At 38.0% G+C, this 16,312-nt stretch overlaps 1 protein-coding gene across 5 annotated transcripts in view; it reads right to left on the bottom strand.

Moving 5' to 3' along the window:
• Positions 1-16,312, bottom strand: part of LOC150077751 (cell adhesion molecule Dscam1-like) — a 351,950-nt gene that overhangs the window by 37,376 nt on the left and 298,262 nt on the right. For all 5 annotated transcript variants that reach the window (XM_090385498.1, XM_090385494.1, XM_090385495.1 and 2 more), the window contains exons 24-25: positions 8,871-8,971; positions 8,181-8,259 (exon numbers count right to left, since the gene is read on the bottom strand). In XM_090385498.1, coding sequence (XP_090241624.1) covers positions 8,181-8,259; positions 8,871-8,971 — 180 coding nt within the window. Of the gene's footprint in view, positions 1-8,180; positions 8,260-8,870; positions 8,972-16,312 lie in introns of those variants that run through there.

The raw sequence follows: 16,312 nt of genomic DNA, 5'->3' as shown, positions 1-16,312 counted from the left end.
GCCAGGCCATAAAAGGCTATCTGTCTAAAAGAACACCATAGCAATCTAGAATACCATATTTTCAAATTCACAGAGATTGAAGGGTAGCTTGAGAATATGATCATAATTTTTCAACTCAGTTTGGAGCAATATTCTTCTATTAATAATAATCAGATATAGATGCTCCTCCTCTTACCATTAAAGCCAATGAACTAAAAACTCCTGTAGGGAGAAAGCTGTAAACCCAACTCTCCTCAGGTACATTTATAAATGTCCCCTTGTACATTTATTTATATCTATTTATGTTTATTACACATACATACATCCACACATTCAAAAGTTACAGCAAGAAGGGGTGTTTTATTTTATCAAGAATTTCTTGGAACTTAATTGCAGTATACAATATCAAAACTATATAAATTCTAACTGCTGTTATGTTATAATTTTATATGTTGTTGGGCAAAAATATTATTTTACATAAGCACTGATTTAACTATTATCACCTTTGCTGAAAATTGTGCAAGCAAAGCTGTATGAGACCATTCAGTTAGCTGAAGGAAGCAAAGAAGCAGCAAAAAGAAAGTGTATGCTTATTTTATCCTTTGTTGAAAACTGTGGAAGCCAAGCTGCATGAGACCATTAGGTTAGCAAAGAAAGCAGAGAGTGTCGTGTTTGTTTTAAGACCTGAAAATTTTCAGAAACTGAAAGGGGTTAGCATTAGTAGAGGCATATGATGCAAGAAGGCAAGCTTATAACAACATCAGCCAAAAAAAAACCCTTCCCATTTCACCCATCCATTTGTTCCAAATGTCTGTCTAGTTCTGCCTTGAATTTATTTAAGCTATCAACTTCCACAATGACAGATGGAAGTTTGTTCCAGCAATCAACTACCCGCTGGCTAAAAATAAATTTCTGCACATCTATTCGACAACTGTCTTTTCTCAATTTCAGTTTATGCCCCCTCATCAGGTTTGTAATCTGAGCAAGAGGAAGAATCCCATCAGCAATGAACCTGCTCAAGCCATTCAAGGCCTTATACAACTCAATCAGATCACCTAGCAGGTGCCTAGTCTCCAGACATTGCAATTGGTAGAACTTAAGCCTATCTTTGTAAGAGCACTCTTTGTTCTCCCAACAGTCTTGTTGCCCTTCTCGGCACTCAATCTAGCAACACTACATCCTTCCTAAAACGAATCTTCCAGACCTGTATGAGTACCCAAGGTGTGGCCTGACCACTGCCTTATACAAGGGGATAGTCACCTCCTTATCGGCAATAGAAAATTCCTGTATACCATTCACAAGATCCCATGACTCTGGTGCCTGTCTGCACTGCTCAGAAAACTTCATATCTGACTGCACAATTAACCCCAGGTCTCTTTCATTCTCCCCTAGAAGGAGTGTAACATCACCCAGTTGGTACATTTTTCTGAGGTTACTGCTACCCATATGCAGTACTTTGCATTTGTCACTTCACAGGTCATCTGACCAACTTTTTCAGATCCTGTTGCAGCAGCATACTGTCATTACTGTTATTAACAATCCTCCTAACCTTTGCATCATCTGCAAACTTTGACATTAAGCTTGATATACCTTCAACAATATCACTGATAAATATACAAAACAACAATGGGCCCAATGCCAAACCCTGGGGGACACCACTAATAACATTAGTCCACGAAGAGCAGTATCCATTTATTACCACTCTCTGTCTTCTCCCACTCAACCATCCTTTTATACATTGTTGCAACTTGTCCTTAATGCCATACTGCTCCAATTTGTACAGTAGTCTTCCATGTGCAACAGTATCAAAAGCTTTCCTGAAATCCAAGTATATGATATCAAAATTATTTTTTGCATCCAGTACCTTTGTGGCCATCATAGTATCCAATCAAATTGGTCAGATAAGACTTCCTCTTAACAAACCCATGATGTGTCTGATGAATTGGAGATACATTTTCACATCTGCAGTGCATGGGGGGCTTTCCCTGAGTCCAAGGATGCTCTCATAATTATGGCTAATGGTATGCTTACTTTCTTTTCCACCTCCTTTAATATAACTGGATAGATCCCATCCACCCTAGGTGCCTTTTAACTTCAACAAATTCTCCTCCACTTTGCTCTCCATTATTACAAAGTTATTTAACTCCCTGTTTGAGTTTGATAAACATCTGGCCCTCTCTCCTTGAATAACTTCTCATGTGTGAATGTAGATGCGAAATACTCATTTAGTTTGGCAGCTATCTGAGAATGATCATATACAGTCAAACCATTGATATAAAGTGGACCAATCTGATCATCTTCTTACTTTTAGGGTTCATATAAGTAAAGAAGTCTTTGCTGTTTTTCTTTGCATCCATTGCCAAAGATTTCTCGTAATCTGTCTTTGCTTACCAACCTCCTTTGTGACTTGATTACAGACCAGCTTATATATACCATAGGCTTCTGTATCGCCTGATAATTTATATGCATCCCATGCATTTTTCTTCTCTTCAACAAGTCTCATTAGTTCATCTGACATTGATTTGGGCCTAAACCCAGAACAGTATTTCTTAGTTGGAACAAAGAGCCTAGTAGCTTCCAAGATTACTTCCTTGAATGCTTTCCATTTAGAATTTGCTGTTGGTAACATCATCAGTTGGTCCCACTGTACAGAACTTAAAAATCTCTGAGACCACTGTAGTTACCTTTACAAAAGCAAAAACTCTTCCCTTTACCCTGATGGTAGTTACATCTTTAAGTAAATCGCACATCAGCACCCTGTAATCGCTGCCACCTAGTGGTTCCATTATCTGTAAATTCTTAATGCATGAATAATCACTGCTGATAACGAGATCAAGAGTTTTACTCCCTCTGGTTGCCCCTCGAATATGCTGCTGTATAAAACAATCCTGCAATAAATCCACAAAAGCCTTGCTAGTGTGCAAGTGACCAACCCACAAGTTCCAGTCTATATCCGGGAAGTTAAAAATCCCCCATTATAAGTCATTCTGATTTACTGGCTCACTCTATTTCTCTGTATAATTGTTCACTGTACCCATCAGAGTCATTAGGCCTATAAAAAATGCCTACCCTCTTTTTTGCTTTCCTGGTGCTTATGTCACACCAAACTGACTCAACATTACACTGTCCATCTATGTCAACTGGATGCACTTCCTTAGATTTTATGTGTTTCCTAACTGACAGCATAACCCCTCCTTCCTTCCTTCCTATCCTATCTATCCTTTCTGTAAACATTGTACCCCCCCCAAATTCCAATTCTCCATTCCTTATATCTCTGTGCACCACATCACACAGAGATAAGGGTTACAACGAATAACAGAAATGAGGAACAAACAGATATTCTGTTACTATAAAATGTAGTAAATAAAAGCAAGATAAGATTCTGAGAAGCAAAATTTCATTAGAAAAGAATTCACAAAACATGTATAGGTGTAGTAATAAATTCATAAGAAGGAATAATCTCTATCCTTATCTGCATTCTGATCAAGGCACATGAATTTGAATTACAAGGATGGGAACTTTCAGTGGAAAATAAATAATTTCACATTTTTTTTTAATATAAATTATTGGTAGTGATTAAAAAAAATCTATATAATAAATTATCTGTGTTATAATTACCAATTTTATTATAAATGATTATAATAAAAGTGGTAATTATTTTAATGCAAATCTAATCCAGTCTTGTTATTTCCGATAACTGCTATGCACGTTGCAAGTCTGTGTACAGTCTGCATATTTTCATATTCCATGTTGCTTAATAAACTCCACCCCTCCAAACTAGAGTTTAGAGGAAGGGGTTAGTAAGTCAAATTTTAAGAAAACAGAAAACAGTGTTTTTGAAAGCCTTCATCAAACTTTGAGAATGTGTTCTATTGAGCATAGGGAAGAAAAAAATTCATGTGGAATGTCTAGAGCCACTTTCCTTCTGAGTTATAGCTGTTTTGTGTTTTGCATAGAATGAAAGTACATATGCATGCCAATAAGTAAAATAAATAGTTAAATCTGAATCATCTGCATATCTGACATCACTGCACATGTATGCAAATTTTGGAATAACTCTGTCTACTCCTGGGAAATGTAGCTGTTATTAAAGTGGGTCATCAATTGTTCTGTTTATGAGTTGTCTGGAAGTTACAGGTTACCTGTAAGTGAATCATTCATATTGCTATTTTCAATCCACATGTTATTTTTTACCTTTATCATGAATAATCAGTATTGTAATACTGAAATGGAAAACAGTCATTCATTTATGGACATTTTTTAAAATTTATTTTTTATACTAGGCAGTCCCAGCCAATTTTTCTGGCAACCCTGCCACCTATTTATAATATTGTACAGATAATATCATACAATTCAGATGAATAATATCATTAGTTACTGCTACTGGACACATCAGTTAGCCAGTAGCACACTGGACACATCAGTTAGCCAGTAGCATACACAGTCATATCATGGCATAACACAGGGGTGCCTCTGTAGCCAGATGGGAAGGAGCAGCAGTGCATAGCACATGCTTCTTGATTAGACCGGGATTCGAGCCTGTCACCACCAAATACGGAGGATGCGGAAAGGTCAGGGAATGACCACCGCATTTCCCGGAGCAATATGGCCTTAGTTGCCAATGCTCCTAAAAACCAAATAACAAACAGCATAACACAGGGAGCTACACTGTGCTGCCATTTTATTAGGTACACCTACCTAGTAGTGTGTTGAGCCTCCTTTAGCCTTCAAAACAGCCTGAATTCGTCTAGGCATGGATTGAACAAGATGCTGAAAACGTTATGCAGGATTGGAGTACCATGCAGACATGAGTGTGTCACTCAGTTCCTTGAGATTCGATGGAGGTGTAGGCCTGCAGTGAACAGCCCTTTCCAGCTCATCCCAAAGATGTTCAATAGGATTGAGTTCCGCAGACTGAGCGGGCCACTGCAGCAAAGAAAAGTCATTGTCATGTTCCTGAAACCATTCCATAGTGATTCGGGCTTTGTGCACCGGTGCATTATCCTGCTGGAAGTAACCACCTGACTGAGGATAAACTGTCAACATGAATGGATTCACTTAACATCATACCTAAATGATGTTTAGGTACGATGTGGCATTCAGATGTGAATCTATGGGTATTAATGGACCCAGTGTGTGCCAAGAAAACATTCCCCACACTAACACTGCCCCCACAACCTTGCACAGTAGTCGTCAGACACAACGGGTCCATGGATTCATGTTGTTTTCGCCAAATTCTGAGCTTTCCATCAACATGATGCACCAGGAACTTCGACTCGTCAGACCAAGCAACCGTTTTCCAATCCTCGATAGTTCAGTGCTGGTGTTGCTGTGCCCACAGGAGGCATGCTCTCTTGTTCTTCATTGATAACAAAGGTACGCAATGCGGTCATCAGTTGTTATAGCCCATTCGCGACAAAGTGCAACTAGTGGTCAGTTGCGATTTGTTCTGCGCACCAAGGTTGTATTCTGACGTGATGTGCGACATTGTGCCCTGTCTGTTTGCTTGCACAATTCTAGTCATTCTCCTCTGACCTCTCTCATCAACAAGTGATTTTCTTCGACAGGAGTGCCGTTGAGAGGATGTTTTCTGTTCATTTCACCATTCTCAGTACACCCTTGAAAATGTGGTGCATGAAAAGTTCAGGAGAACTGCCGTTTCAGAGATGCTTTGTCCAGCATATCTTGCAACTACAACCATGTCACGTTCAAAGTCTGTTAGATCACTTCTTTTCCCCATTCTTGCTACGGTTTGTACACTTAACTGATACTAGGAAAGGTTGTTCTGCTGCATTTATATCCACAACTATGGTCATGTGGCTTGCAACGTTGTGGGACAAACCATTTGTGTGCACAGCAGGGGTGTACCTAATAAAGTGGCAGCACAGTGTACATCTTAACACTGTAATAGTTCAGTCACAAGCAGAACAAGGAAATGCATGATCCATCCTAATCTGTTCTCCTTTCATTTTGGTACCCAAAGCTTCAGTTTAGTCTATTCTATGGTCATTAGCACAAGAAGTCCATTAATCATAGTGTAGTTCGGTCGGTCAGCACCACAAAGAGCTGTATTATGCATTGTAGTAAATGGCACTGTAGTAACTCACATTCTTTAGTCATTAGCACAAGAAGTCCCTTGATCATGCTGTAGTTCAGTCAGTCAGCAGCATAAAGAGAGCTACACTATGGCACTGTAGTAACTCACATCAGAACAGCAGTTCAGTCACAAGTGTCATAGGAATAGTGTCACAAGTGTAGCAGTTCAGACATCATGTGGTAGGTGCAGCACACCTGCACATAGTGAAATCATCACATCACAACACAAAACTGTATAAACAATTTGCAATTAATCAGCTAATTTGCCTTAGATCAAGGCAGATTCTATGAAGTAATCCTGCAGCAAAAGTCATACAAAACAAAAAATCAGAAGTCACAAGGCAGAACAGTGACATGAAAGATCAGTAGTCAGAGTGCAGTATAAGAAACTGCCAACAAGAGCAGTTTACATATCCATATCTATTCCAATGATTACTTTTCCATTCTGAACCTCTATTTTTTCCTGAATTCTATGTAACATAGCAGGACACGGTGCCTTTGAAATACTGACCTAACATAAGTTTGAAATGCAATGAAATCAGCCTCAGTTGCAATCAGATAATTCTCATTGCCCTCCTGTAGTTTGACTAAACTACAGGCTGCAGAGATCAAATCTTGCCTTAGGTCTGTGTATTCTTGACCGTAGCACATAACATGCTCCCATGATTCCTCCAGTCACAATAACATGTAGTACTATCAGAAATACCCAACTGATTGAGTTTTGCATTAAATGAGCCATGGCCAGTTAGCAAGGATGTAAATTAGGTTTAAATCATTTTATCATATTATATGCTATGTTTCTTACATTTGGAAAAAAATTCAGAGTAACAGCATCTTTTGCACTTTCTGTTCAAATTCCACTGCATCTATCTATTAAGTGATCCCAAAGCTTTTCTTTCTCCTTCTATGGATCATTGGCTATATCAAAGCTAAGGCCTTTAAAGCTATGTTCAACACCCTGATGTATGTAATGGACAGACCTCTAAAGATTACATGAAGATGTAGTGGCTTGTAGATGAATTTCATCTACAAGCAGTAGTATACAAACATTGTTTTCTCCTTTTGTCTACTTTTCACAGGTGAATTACAATTCACAAGAGATGCATTATGAATTTTCACGACAATCACCAATACATACAGGAAAATCCTCGTATTATCACCCAGTCTCAGCATCAGCAGCAGTTTCATTGGAACATTTGGGCTGATATCATTGGTGACTACCTGACTGGTAAATTTCTCCTGCCACCAATGCTAATTGCCAACATTACAGGCATTTCTTTGAGAAACTACCTGTTTTACTGAAAAATAGTTCTGTTAGAAATACACTATCAAGTGTGTACAATGCATGAGATGACTCCAGCACATTTTTTACCCATTACTGAAGAATTTTTCAATTAGCATCCTGGCTTGCACAGTCTCCCAGTTTAAATCTGCTGTACTTCTGCACAGAAAAGTCTGCACAGTCTCCCAGTTTAAATCTGCTGTACTTCTTATGGGATGCCTTGAGGCTGTTATACTATCCTAGTTTGTAATGTACAAGTTACTCAGAACAAATCATATATGGCAGTCAAACAATTCAAAACACTCCAGGAATTTTTGAATTTGTTCAACAATCTATGAGAAGATGCTCTGAACTAGTCTGAGACATGTACTGCTGCTCAAGGCCATTTTGAACATGTGCTCGGTTGTAGATGTAAATAATTAATACACACTATAAGTAGTGTGTATTAATTATTTTAATAAAAAAATATCTAATTTGACAGGTGTCCCTACCATAAGTGTATGAAAAAAAAGAAAACAGTTAACTCTCAGAAGGGAAGTGCTTCCCAAACAATACCCATATGAACTTTTTTCATCAAGTTATTAATTATAGTTATATTTATTATATGAAAATAAAGGATGATATTATTAAGTCAAAAAATTGCATTATCAATAAATAAGGTATCAGAAAAAACATCTCATAGAATACATGCTATCACCAAGTTTTGGTGCATTGGCACTGTACTTTTTACGAACAGATTAGATTTTCATTAATTATTTTATATCTTTGTTTGTAATGTAATTATGCTAAATATAAATTTTGAATACAATAAGCATATGAATACCTTGGGCCAATGCTGCTAAATAAGATCCTGGACGAGCAGGACTTCTCATTATTGTAGCATATGGTCGATCGCTGTCTGGCTATAGTGGAGGCATAAAAAAAACAGAAAAATATAAAATCAGAAAACACCCTAAACAAATGTCTACAAAAGCCTTAATATTTTTAACACAACAAAACAATAACCATGGCTCACTAATGATACTGGGATGAGCATGTCTTACAGATATTTTGCTAATGATACCTGAAAACCAATACAAAAAAAAAGAAAAGAATTATCAAGAACCAGTGCAATACTGTAAATCACTTTCTTATTCACACAAATAGGAAAAAATTATAACTGTAAATATACTTCAAATTATTTACCCTATATAACTCTAAACAAAATGCTGATTAGTTGTTTTGGGAATATCATGTGTAATATCTGTATAAGTGTGGTATTCACAAACAAATTTGCGTGTTATGCAGACCTAGAATAACCAATAAGTGAATCCTGCTCACTGTCTGAGAAACAAAACGTAATTGTATAACTTCATTACTCATATTCCTATTATTAGTTATAAAAATACTTTCCATACTGTAACGGATTGCTTAATAATTTGCAATATTATGGGTTTCAGATATTTATTTTTGTTTTAGTTTACTTATGTAAAATCAGCATATTAAATAAATATAAACAAAAACTGTGACTCACTGGAACAGATAGTGATGCTCTGCAGTCTCCCTCATCTACTATACACCTTGGATTTCCCATTGCTGCATATGGTTCAGCATACTCGTGAGCATCTTCCCGAGCTGAAAATAAATTAGTTTCACATTATTTGACACATCAACAAAAAAATAAACAATATTACTTTCTAACTAGTACTTTAATTTTAAAATTGCACATTTACACACTTAGGAAATTCCGAAAATAGAAGCAATGTGTGCGTTTTTATTTATATTGCAAAAGTATGAACTTTGCCTTTTGTTTGCCTTCCTGCCTTGATTAACCTTTCATGAATAATATGGCATCTGACAAGTGCCATTTCTCATTGCACATTTACACACTGAGGGAATTCCAAAAACAATGTGTGCGTTTTTATTTATATTGCAAAAGTATGAACTTTGCCTTTTGTTTGCCTTCCTGCCTTGATTAACCTTTCATGAATAATATGGCATCTGAAAAGTGCCATTTCTCTTTTTTCTGAATTTAGAAGTAAGGTCATATCCTTATACATACCTTTCCTACCAGTTTTCTCAAAATTATGATGCAATACTTTCTATTTTAGTTTCAACTTACTATGGATTACAAAAAAAAAAATGTTTAGTTAGCACCTTACAGATCCCACATGAATGATGGCATCAATAGTTTTTTTGTAACTAATTAGAGTTTATATCAATTCATATATAACATCTCTCATTCAGCAAACATAATTTACCCATCCTTCCACCCATCATAGATGAATAACTGAATTATCCTTGTGCTAACGGCCTCCGTAGCCGAGTGGGCAGGAGCGGGAGTGCAGTAGCACACGCTCTTTGAGTAGACCGGGGTTCAAGCCCCTGACTGCTGAATACGGTCAATCTACCAACCTGCACTGGACCAGCGTGGTAGATTATGGTCCATTTCCCTCAACATGAATTGTTGAGGAGGCTTCCATCCTGCAGTGGGTTGATAATGGCTGCACTTTACTTTACTTTTACTTTACTAGCTTACTTTACTTGCCGAGTGGGCAGGAGCGGGAGTGCAGTAGCACACGCTCTTTGAGTAGACCGGGGTTCAAGCCCCTGACTGCTGAATACGGTCAATCTACCAACCTGCACTGGACCAGCGTGGTAGATTATGGTCCATTTCCCTCAACATGAATTGTTGAGGAGGCTTCCATCCTGCAGTGGGTTGATAATGGCTGCACTTTACTTTACTTTACTTTACTAGCTTGAGGGCGAGAGTTTCCTGTACGGACGTGCCTTTCTGCCGCTACTGGAACAGAGAAGTTTTTTCTGATTTATTTTCTGCTTTATTAGTTTAAATTGACATATTAACTTATTTCTAGAGTAGCTTTATATTCCTATTTACGGTACTTAAAGTTAAAGTAACTTAGATAGAGATTTGTAGGTATTACTTAGTATCGGAAAGGGTATCAAATACACGTGTTTACCGTTCATAGACAGCCGCCATTGTTACGTGAACATTAATCAGTAAATCTATTAATCTTGTCGAACTTCATTGGCAATTAAATTGTACTTTTAACTATACATATAACCACATAGGTTACGGAACATAAATAATTAGTAAAAATAAATAATTAATACATAACTTGATACGGAAGTTATATAAAGGGACTTCGTAGATAACACTCGTTACTGAAACGCGACACAGCATATCCGGAATTCGATAGCATTAGCTTTGTATAGTATAGTGCATAATATAATATTGTCAATTATTCAGTAAATCTATTAATCTTGATAAACTTCATTGTCAATTAAATTGTATTTTTAACTCTATAAATATATATAACGACTTAATCGTAACAAATAATTAATACATAACTAGAGTGCTACACGTGATACGGAAGTTGTATAAAGGGAACACTAGATACCGAAAAAAAAAAAAAAAAAAACAATATATATATATATATAATATAACTTAAGGATTTAATTTTTGTTTTAATTTTATTGAATTAAATTGGAATCATGACTCTAACCAGAGCAGCAAAGCAAAAGGCTCAAGCTAATGGGAGTGCTGTGGTTCAGGGGAGAACTGAGGGGGCCAGTTGCCCTCTGAATCACAGTCTATTAAAATGCACTGTTTGCTTGATGTTTGCGGAGCAGTTGGGTACGGGACATGATACTGCCAAGGGGGATGTCTTTGTGTGTGCACGATGTAAGGAGTGCAAGGAAATCAGGCGACAACTCAGCGTTGTTATGGGCCTTTATGAGAGCTTGAAGGACAGGGTGGATGCCCTCGAAGGAAATAAATTGAGGGGCCCATCAAGCTCTCAGCTGCCCACATCAACGCCAGAGCTTGCACTTGGTCATCAGGCAACACAGAAGCAGCCCCCTAGGCAGAATGCGCTGGTCCCACAGGAACTAGTAGTTGTTGGTGACTCTATTGTCAGGGAAACGGGGAACATGCTTTGTAAAAAGGATAGGTGGAATAGGACCAGGGTATGTCTGCCAGGGGCAAAGGTTGATGACGTTGTAGAGCGGATATCATCTTTTAAGGGCACAAAAGGTGATATAGTTGTACACGTTGGCACGAATGATATTAAGAGTAGGAGACCGGCGGAATTACTTAGCAAGTACAGGTCACTGCTGAAAAAAAGCCGTGAATTAGGGTTGAACTTGAAAGTGTCTGCAATTCTGCCCAGACACGATAGGAGGGAGTATATGATGAGAGCCTTGTCGATCAATTCGGCCCTGGAGGGATTGTGCAAGGCTCAAGGGGTAGAATTTTTTTCAGCCTGGACTGTACTTGTTAACAGGAGAGATTGCTTCTACAGGGATGGGATACACTTAAATAGAAAGGGTGCAAGAATTTTTGCTGATGCTGTCGAGGCAGTGTTAGGTGGGTCGGAAAACTGCTAGTTGGGGGGGATACAAGGACTAATAGATTAACAGTAGCCACTGGCAGAGGTGGAAGTGATTCTTGCACTGCTTCTATTGATATGAGCAGAAGTCTGAAAAACAAGATGCAGGATATTTCAGAGACTGCTGGTAGTCATTGCGGTACAAGTAAACACATGGGTTGCGTTAGGGTAGCAAAGAATAGAAACAGGTGCATGTATACCTGCGTGTACACCAATGCTAGGAGTTTGGTAAATAAATTTGATGAATTTGAGGTATTGCTCAAAACATCAAAGGCAGATATTGTTGGGATATCAGAGACGTGGTGTCACACAGATATAAGTAATGCGGAACTGGAATTTGGGGAATACAATGTGTATAGAAAGGATAGACAGGACAGGAGGGGAGGAGGGGTTATGCTATTAATTAAGAAACACATAAAGTCCAAGGAAGTGAAGCCAGTTGACATCGATGGACAGGGCAGTGCCGAATCAGTTTGGTGTGACATAAGCATAGGGAAATCAAAATTGAGAGTAGGAGTGTGCTATAGGCCTAATGACTCTGATGAGTATAATAAGATATTGTACAGGGAAATAGAGTGGGCCAGTAAATCAGAGAGTCTTATAATGGGGGATTTTAATTTCCCAGATATTGACTGGAATTTGTGGGTTGGTCACTCGCACACTAGCAAGGCTTTTGTGGATTTATTGGATGATTGTTTTCTACATCAGCATGTTCGTGAGGCAACAAGAGGGAGCAATACTCTTGATCTGATTATCAGTAGTGACTCTTCGTGCATTAAGAACCTGCAGATAAATGAACCACTAGGTGGCAGTGATCACAGTGTGTTGAAGTGGGATTTACTCAAGGAGGTAACTACCATCAGAGGTAAAGGGAAGGGTTTTTGTTTTCGTAAAGGCGACTATGATGGTCTGAGACAGTATTTAAATTCTGTACAGTGGGACCAACTGATGATGTTACCAACAGCAAACTCTAAATGGGAAGCATTCAAGGAACTAATCTTGGAGGCTACCAGGCTTTACATACCAACTAAGAAATATTGTTCAAGGTTTAGGCCTAAATGGTTGTCAGATGAACTAATGAGACATGTGGCAGAGAAGAAAAATGCATGGGATACATATAAATTAATGGGTGACATGGAAGCCTATGATAGATATAAGTTGGTCTGTAACCAAGTCACAAAGGAGATTAGGCAGGCAAAGGCAGACTACGAAAAATCCTTGGCAAAGGATGCAAAGAAAAACAGAAAAGAGTTCTTTACATACTTGAACTCGAGAAGGAAAGGGATGAATCAGATTGGTCCACTGGATATTGATGGTTCAACAGTTGAGGATCCTGCTCAGGTGGCTAACAATCTAAACGAGTATTTTGCATCTACATTCACGCATGAGGAGTTATTCAGGAAGGAGAATGATGTAGGTAAAGTAAACATTGGCAGTGAGCTGGATGATTTTGTAATAACTGAGAGGAAAGTGGAGGAGAGATTGTTGAGGATAAACATAAAAAAGGCACCTGGGGTGGATGGGATCTATCCAGTTATATTAAAGGAGGCAGCAAAGGAAGTATGCAAACCCCTAGCCATAATTATGAGAGCTTCTTTGGACTCAGGGGAGGTACCCATAGACTGGAGATGTGCAAATGTAACCCCAATTCACAAAGGAGGATCAAAGGCTGACACAAGTAATTATAGACCTGTTAGTTTAACTTCTGTTCCAGGTAAATTAATGGAGGCACTGGTTAAAGAAGCACTGCAGGATCATCTAGACAAGAATTCAGTTATAGCTCAGACGCAGCATGGTTTTGTTAAGGGCAGGTCTTGCCTGACCAATTTGATTGGATACTATGATGTAGTCACAAAAGAACTGGATGCAGGGAATAACTTTGATATTATATATTTGGATCTTAGAAAGGCTTTTGATACTGTTGCACATGGAAGACTGCTGCACAAATTGGAGCAGTGTGGCATTGGAGGCAAATTGCTACTATGGATAAGGGGATGGTTGAGTGGCAGAAGACAGAGAGTGGTAATCAATGGACACTGCTCAACGTGGACTAATGTTATTAGTGGAGTTCCTCAAGGTTCAGTGTTGGGTCCGTTGTTGTTTTCGGTGTTTATGAATGATATTGATGATGGGATATCAAGCTTAATGTCCAAGTTTGCAGATGATACAAAGGTTGGCAGGGTCGTTAAGGACACTACTGACGCTATGCTGCTGCAACAGGATCTGGAAAGGTTGAACAGATGGGCTGAGAGGTGGCAAATGAAGTTTAACATTGACAAATGTAAAGTACTACATATGGGAAACAGTAACCCCAGAGCAACGTATCAACTCTGCGGTACTGCACTGACAGTGGTGGAGAATGAAAAGGACCTGGGGGTAATTGTGCAGGGAGATATGAAGTTCTCTGAGCAGTGCAGACGAGCTGCAAGAGTAGCTCATGGTGTCTTGTCAATGATATACAGGAATTTTTCTAGCAGGGATAAGGAGGTGATTATTCCCTTGTATAAGGCAATGGTTAGGCCACATCTTGAGTACTGTATACAGGTCTGGAGGCCTCATTTCAAGAAGGATGTAGAGCTGCTGGAACGGGTACAGAGAAGGGCAACAAGATTAGTAAATGGAACAAAGGGTTGCTCTTACGAAGAAAGGCTTAAGTTTTGCAAATTACAGAGTCTGGAGACTAGGCACCGGCGAGGTGATCTGATAGAGGTGTATAAGGCCTTGAATGGTTTGAGCATGCTCAATGCCAATGGGATTCTTCATCTTTCTCAGAATAATCACCTCAGAGGGCATAAATTCAAATTGAGGAAGGACGGATGTCGGATAGATGTGCGGAAATTTGCCTTTGGCCAGCGGGTGGTTGGTTGGTGGAACCGACTTCCATCACTTGTTGTTGAAGTTGATAGCCTAAACAAATTTAAAGCTCAACTGGACAGGTATTTCGAACGAACGGAGGGGTGAAATGGGAGTGGGTTTTTTTTTTTTTTTTTTTTTGGCTGATGCTGAATAAGCTTGCTTTCTTGCATCGTATGCCTCTACTAATGCTAATGCTAATGCTTTTTTACTATAGAGCTGGTTAATTTGGTTCACTATACCCATTGTCTGTATTTTATTGAAATTTGCATTTCAGAATGTAAATTTGTGGGATGAAAAACTAGACAATCAAAGGAAGTGGAATATAAAATAACAAGCAAAAAAACATATACACAAAAAACTTCAAGAAATGAGGAATGAGACAAATTATGTAAATCATAATAAAAGTTCATTTCTAATTCAACAAAAAACCTAATAGTTAATTTTCATAAAAAATAAAAACAAAAAAGGCACTAATAGGGGACCATGCAAATAGCTCTCATCCATTTAGGTGCATGAGGGATAGAAGGTCAAAGACAAATAAACATAAAGTCCAACAGACAACTACCAGTTGATACACAATTAATTTCAATTATTACCTTTATTAGCAGCATCATATTCCAGAACTCATACCAGTGCCTTTATCACATGCACTACTCTTCTTGATGATCATGGTGTCCAGGAAAAAAAAGGGAAAGAATGTGACATCATAAGAGAGTGATTTAATTGCTCTCTTAAATTTCTCTTCTTTAACATCATCTCCCTCCTTTTCTTTCCTGGATATCCCAATCACTGAGAGTAGCACACTTAACTGGCAGAAATTCCAGAATGCAATGCTGTTAACAAAGGTACTAATCATGGTGTAAGAGTACATCAGTTGGTAGTTCTCTTAATGGAATTAACCTGCAAAGGAAATTACTCTTTTAAAATCACAATTAGGGAAGTTCGATAGAGATTTTCGAACAATGTTGTTAGCTTTATGGCACATCAACATCTTAGACCACATTACACTAGTGTATTATGTGTGTTCATGCCTGATTTGCATTCTGCAAGGAGAGAAGTGGTCAACTGCAGAAAGGAAGTTTATTCTAAAACTTTAGTAAATTCCTTCTCAATATCATTCTACTACAAAACTATTCATGATCCTGCTCAATATTTAAAGGCTCATGCACTTCAACCTGAAAATCAACATTAAACAAACAAACAAAAAAAAAAAAAACTTATAAAAATTCATAACGTGGGCTTCCATCACAACCCAAAAGTAGTTCCAACCTATAGTTCTGACTGGTATATATAATTATATTTAATAATTCAATATGACTTGCCATCTAGGCCAGTATTTTTAAATCTGTGAACTGTAAAGGGATTTGAAATCAGTCTTGAAAAGTTTTATAATTATTTTAAATTATTTTTGAATATATATTTTAATGATTAAAATATAAGTTAAGTTTTTGTAATTTGCTGTATATTTTAATCATTAAAATGTACAGACTCCAACATAAACTGGGACACTCTACTCCTGAGAAGTAAGCTTGGTATTGATACAGTCCCACATGAATGATAGTTGTATATACTGGAGCACTGTGGTATTAGGGACAAGTTTCTACTATGGATAAACGGATAGTAAAGTGGTAGAGACAAAGTAGTTATAAATGACCACTACTCTTTGTGGGCTAACATTATGAATGAGTTCCACAAGATTCATTGCTGG

The sequence above is a fragment of the Mastigoproctus giganteus genome, chromosome 11, assembly GCF_048544385.1.
Source record: "Mastigoproctus giganteus isolate SK-2022 chromosome 11, ASM4854438v1, whole genome shotgun sequence".
Lineage (NCBI taxonomy): Eukaryota > Metazoa > Arthropoda > Arachnida > Uropygi > Thelyphonidae > Mastigoproctus > Mastigoproctus giganteus.
This window is presented reverse-complemented; position numbering and strand designations above follow the sequence as displayed.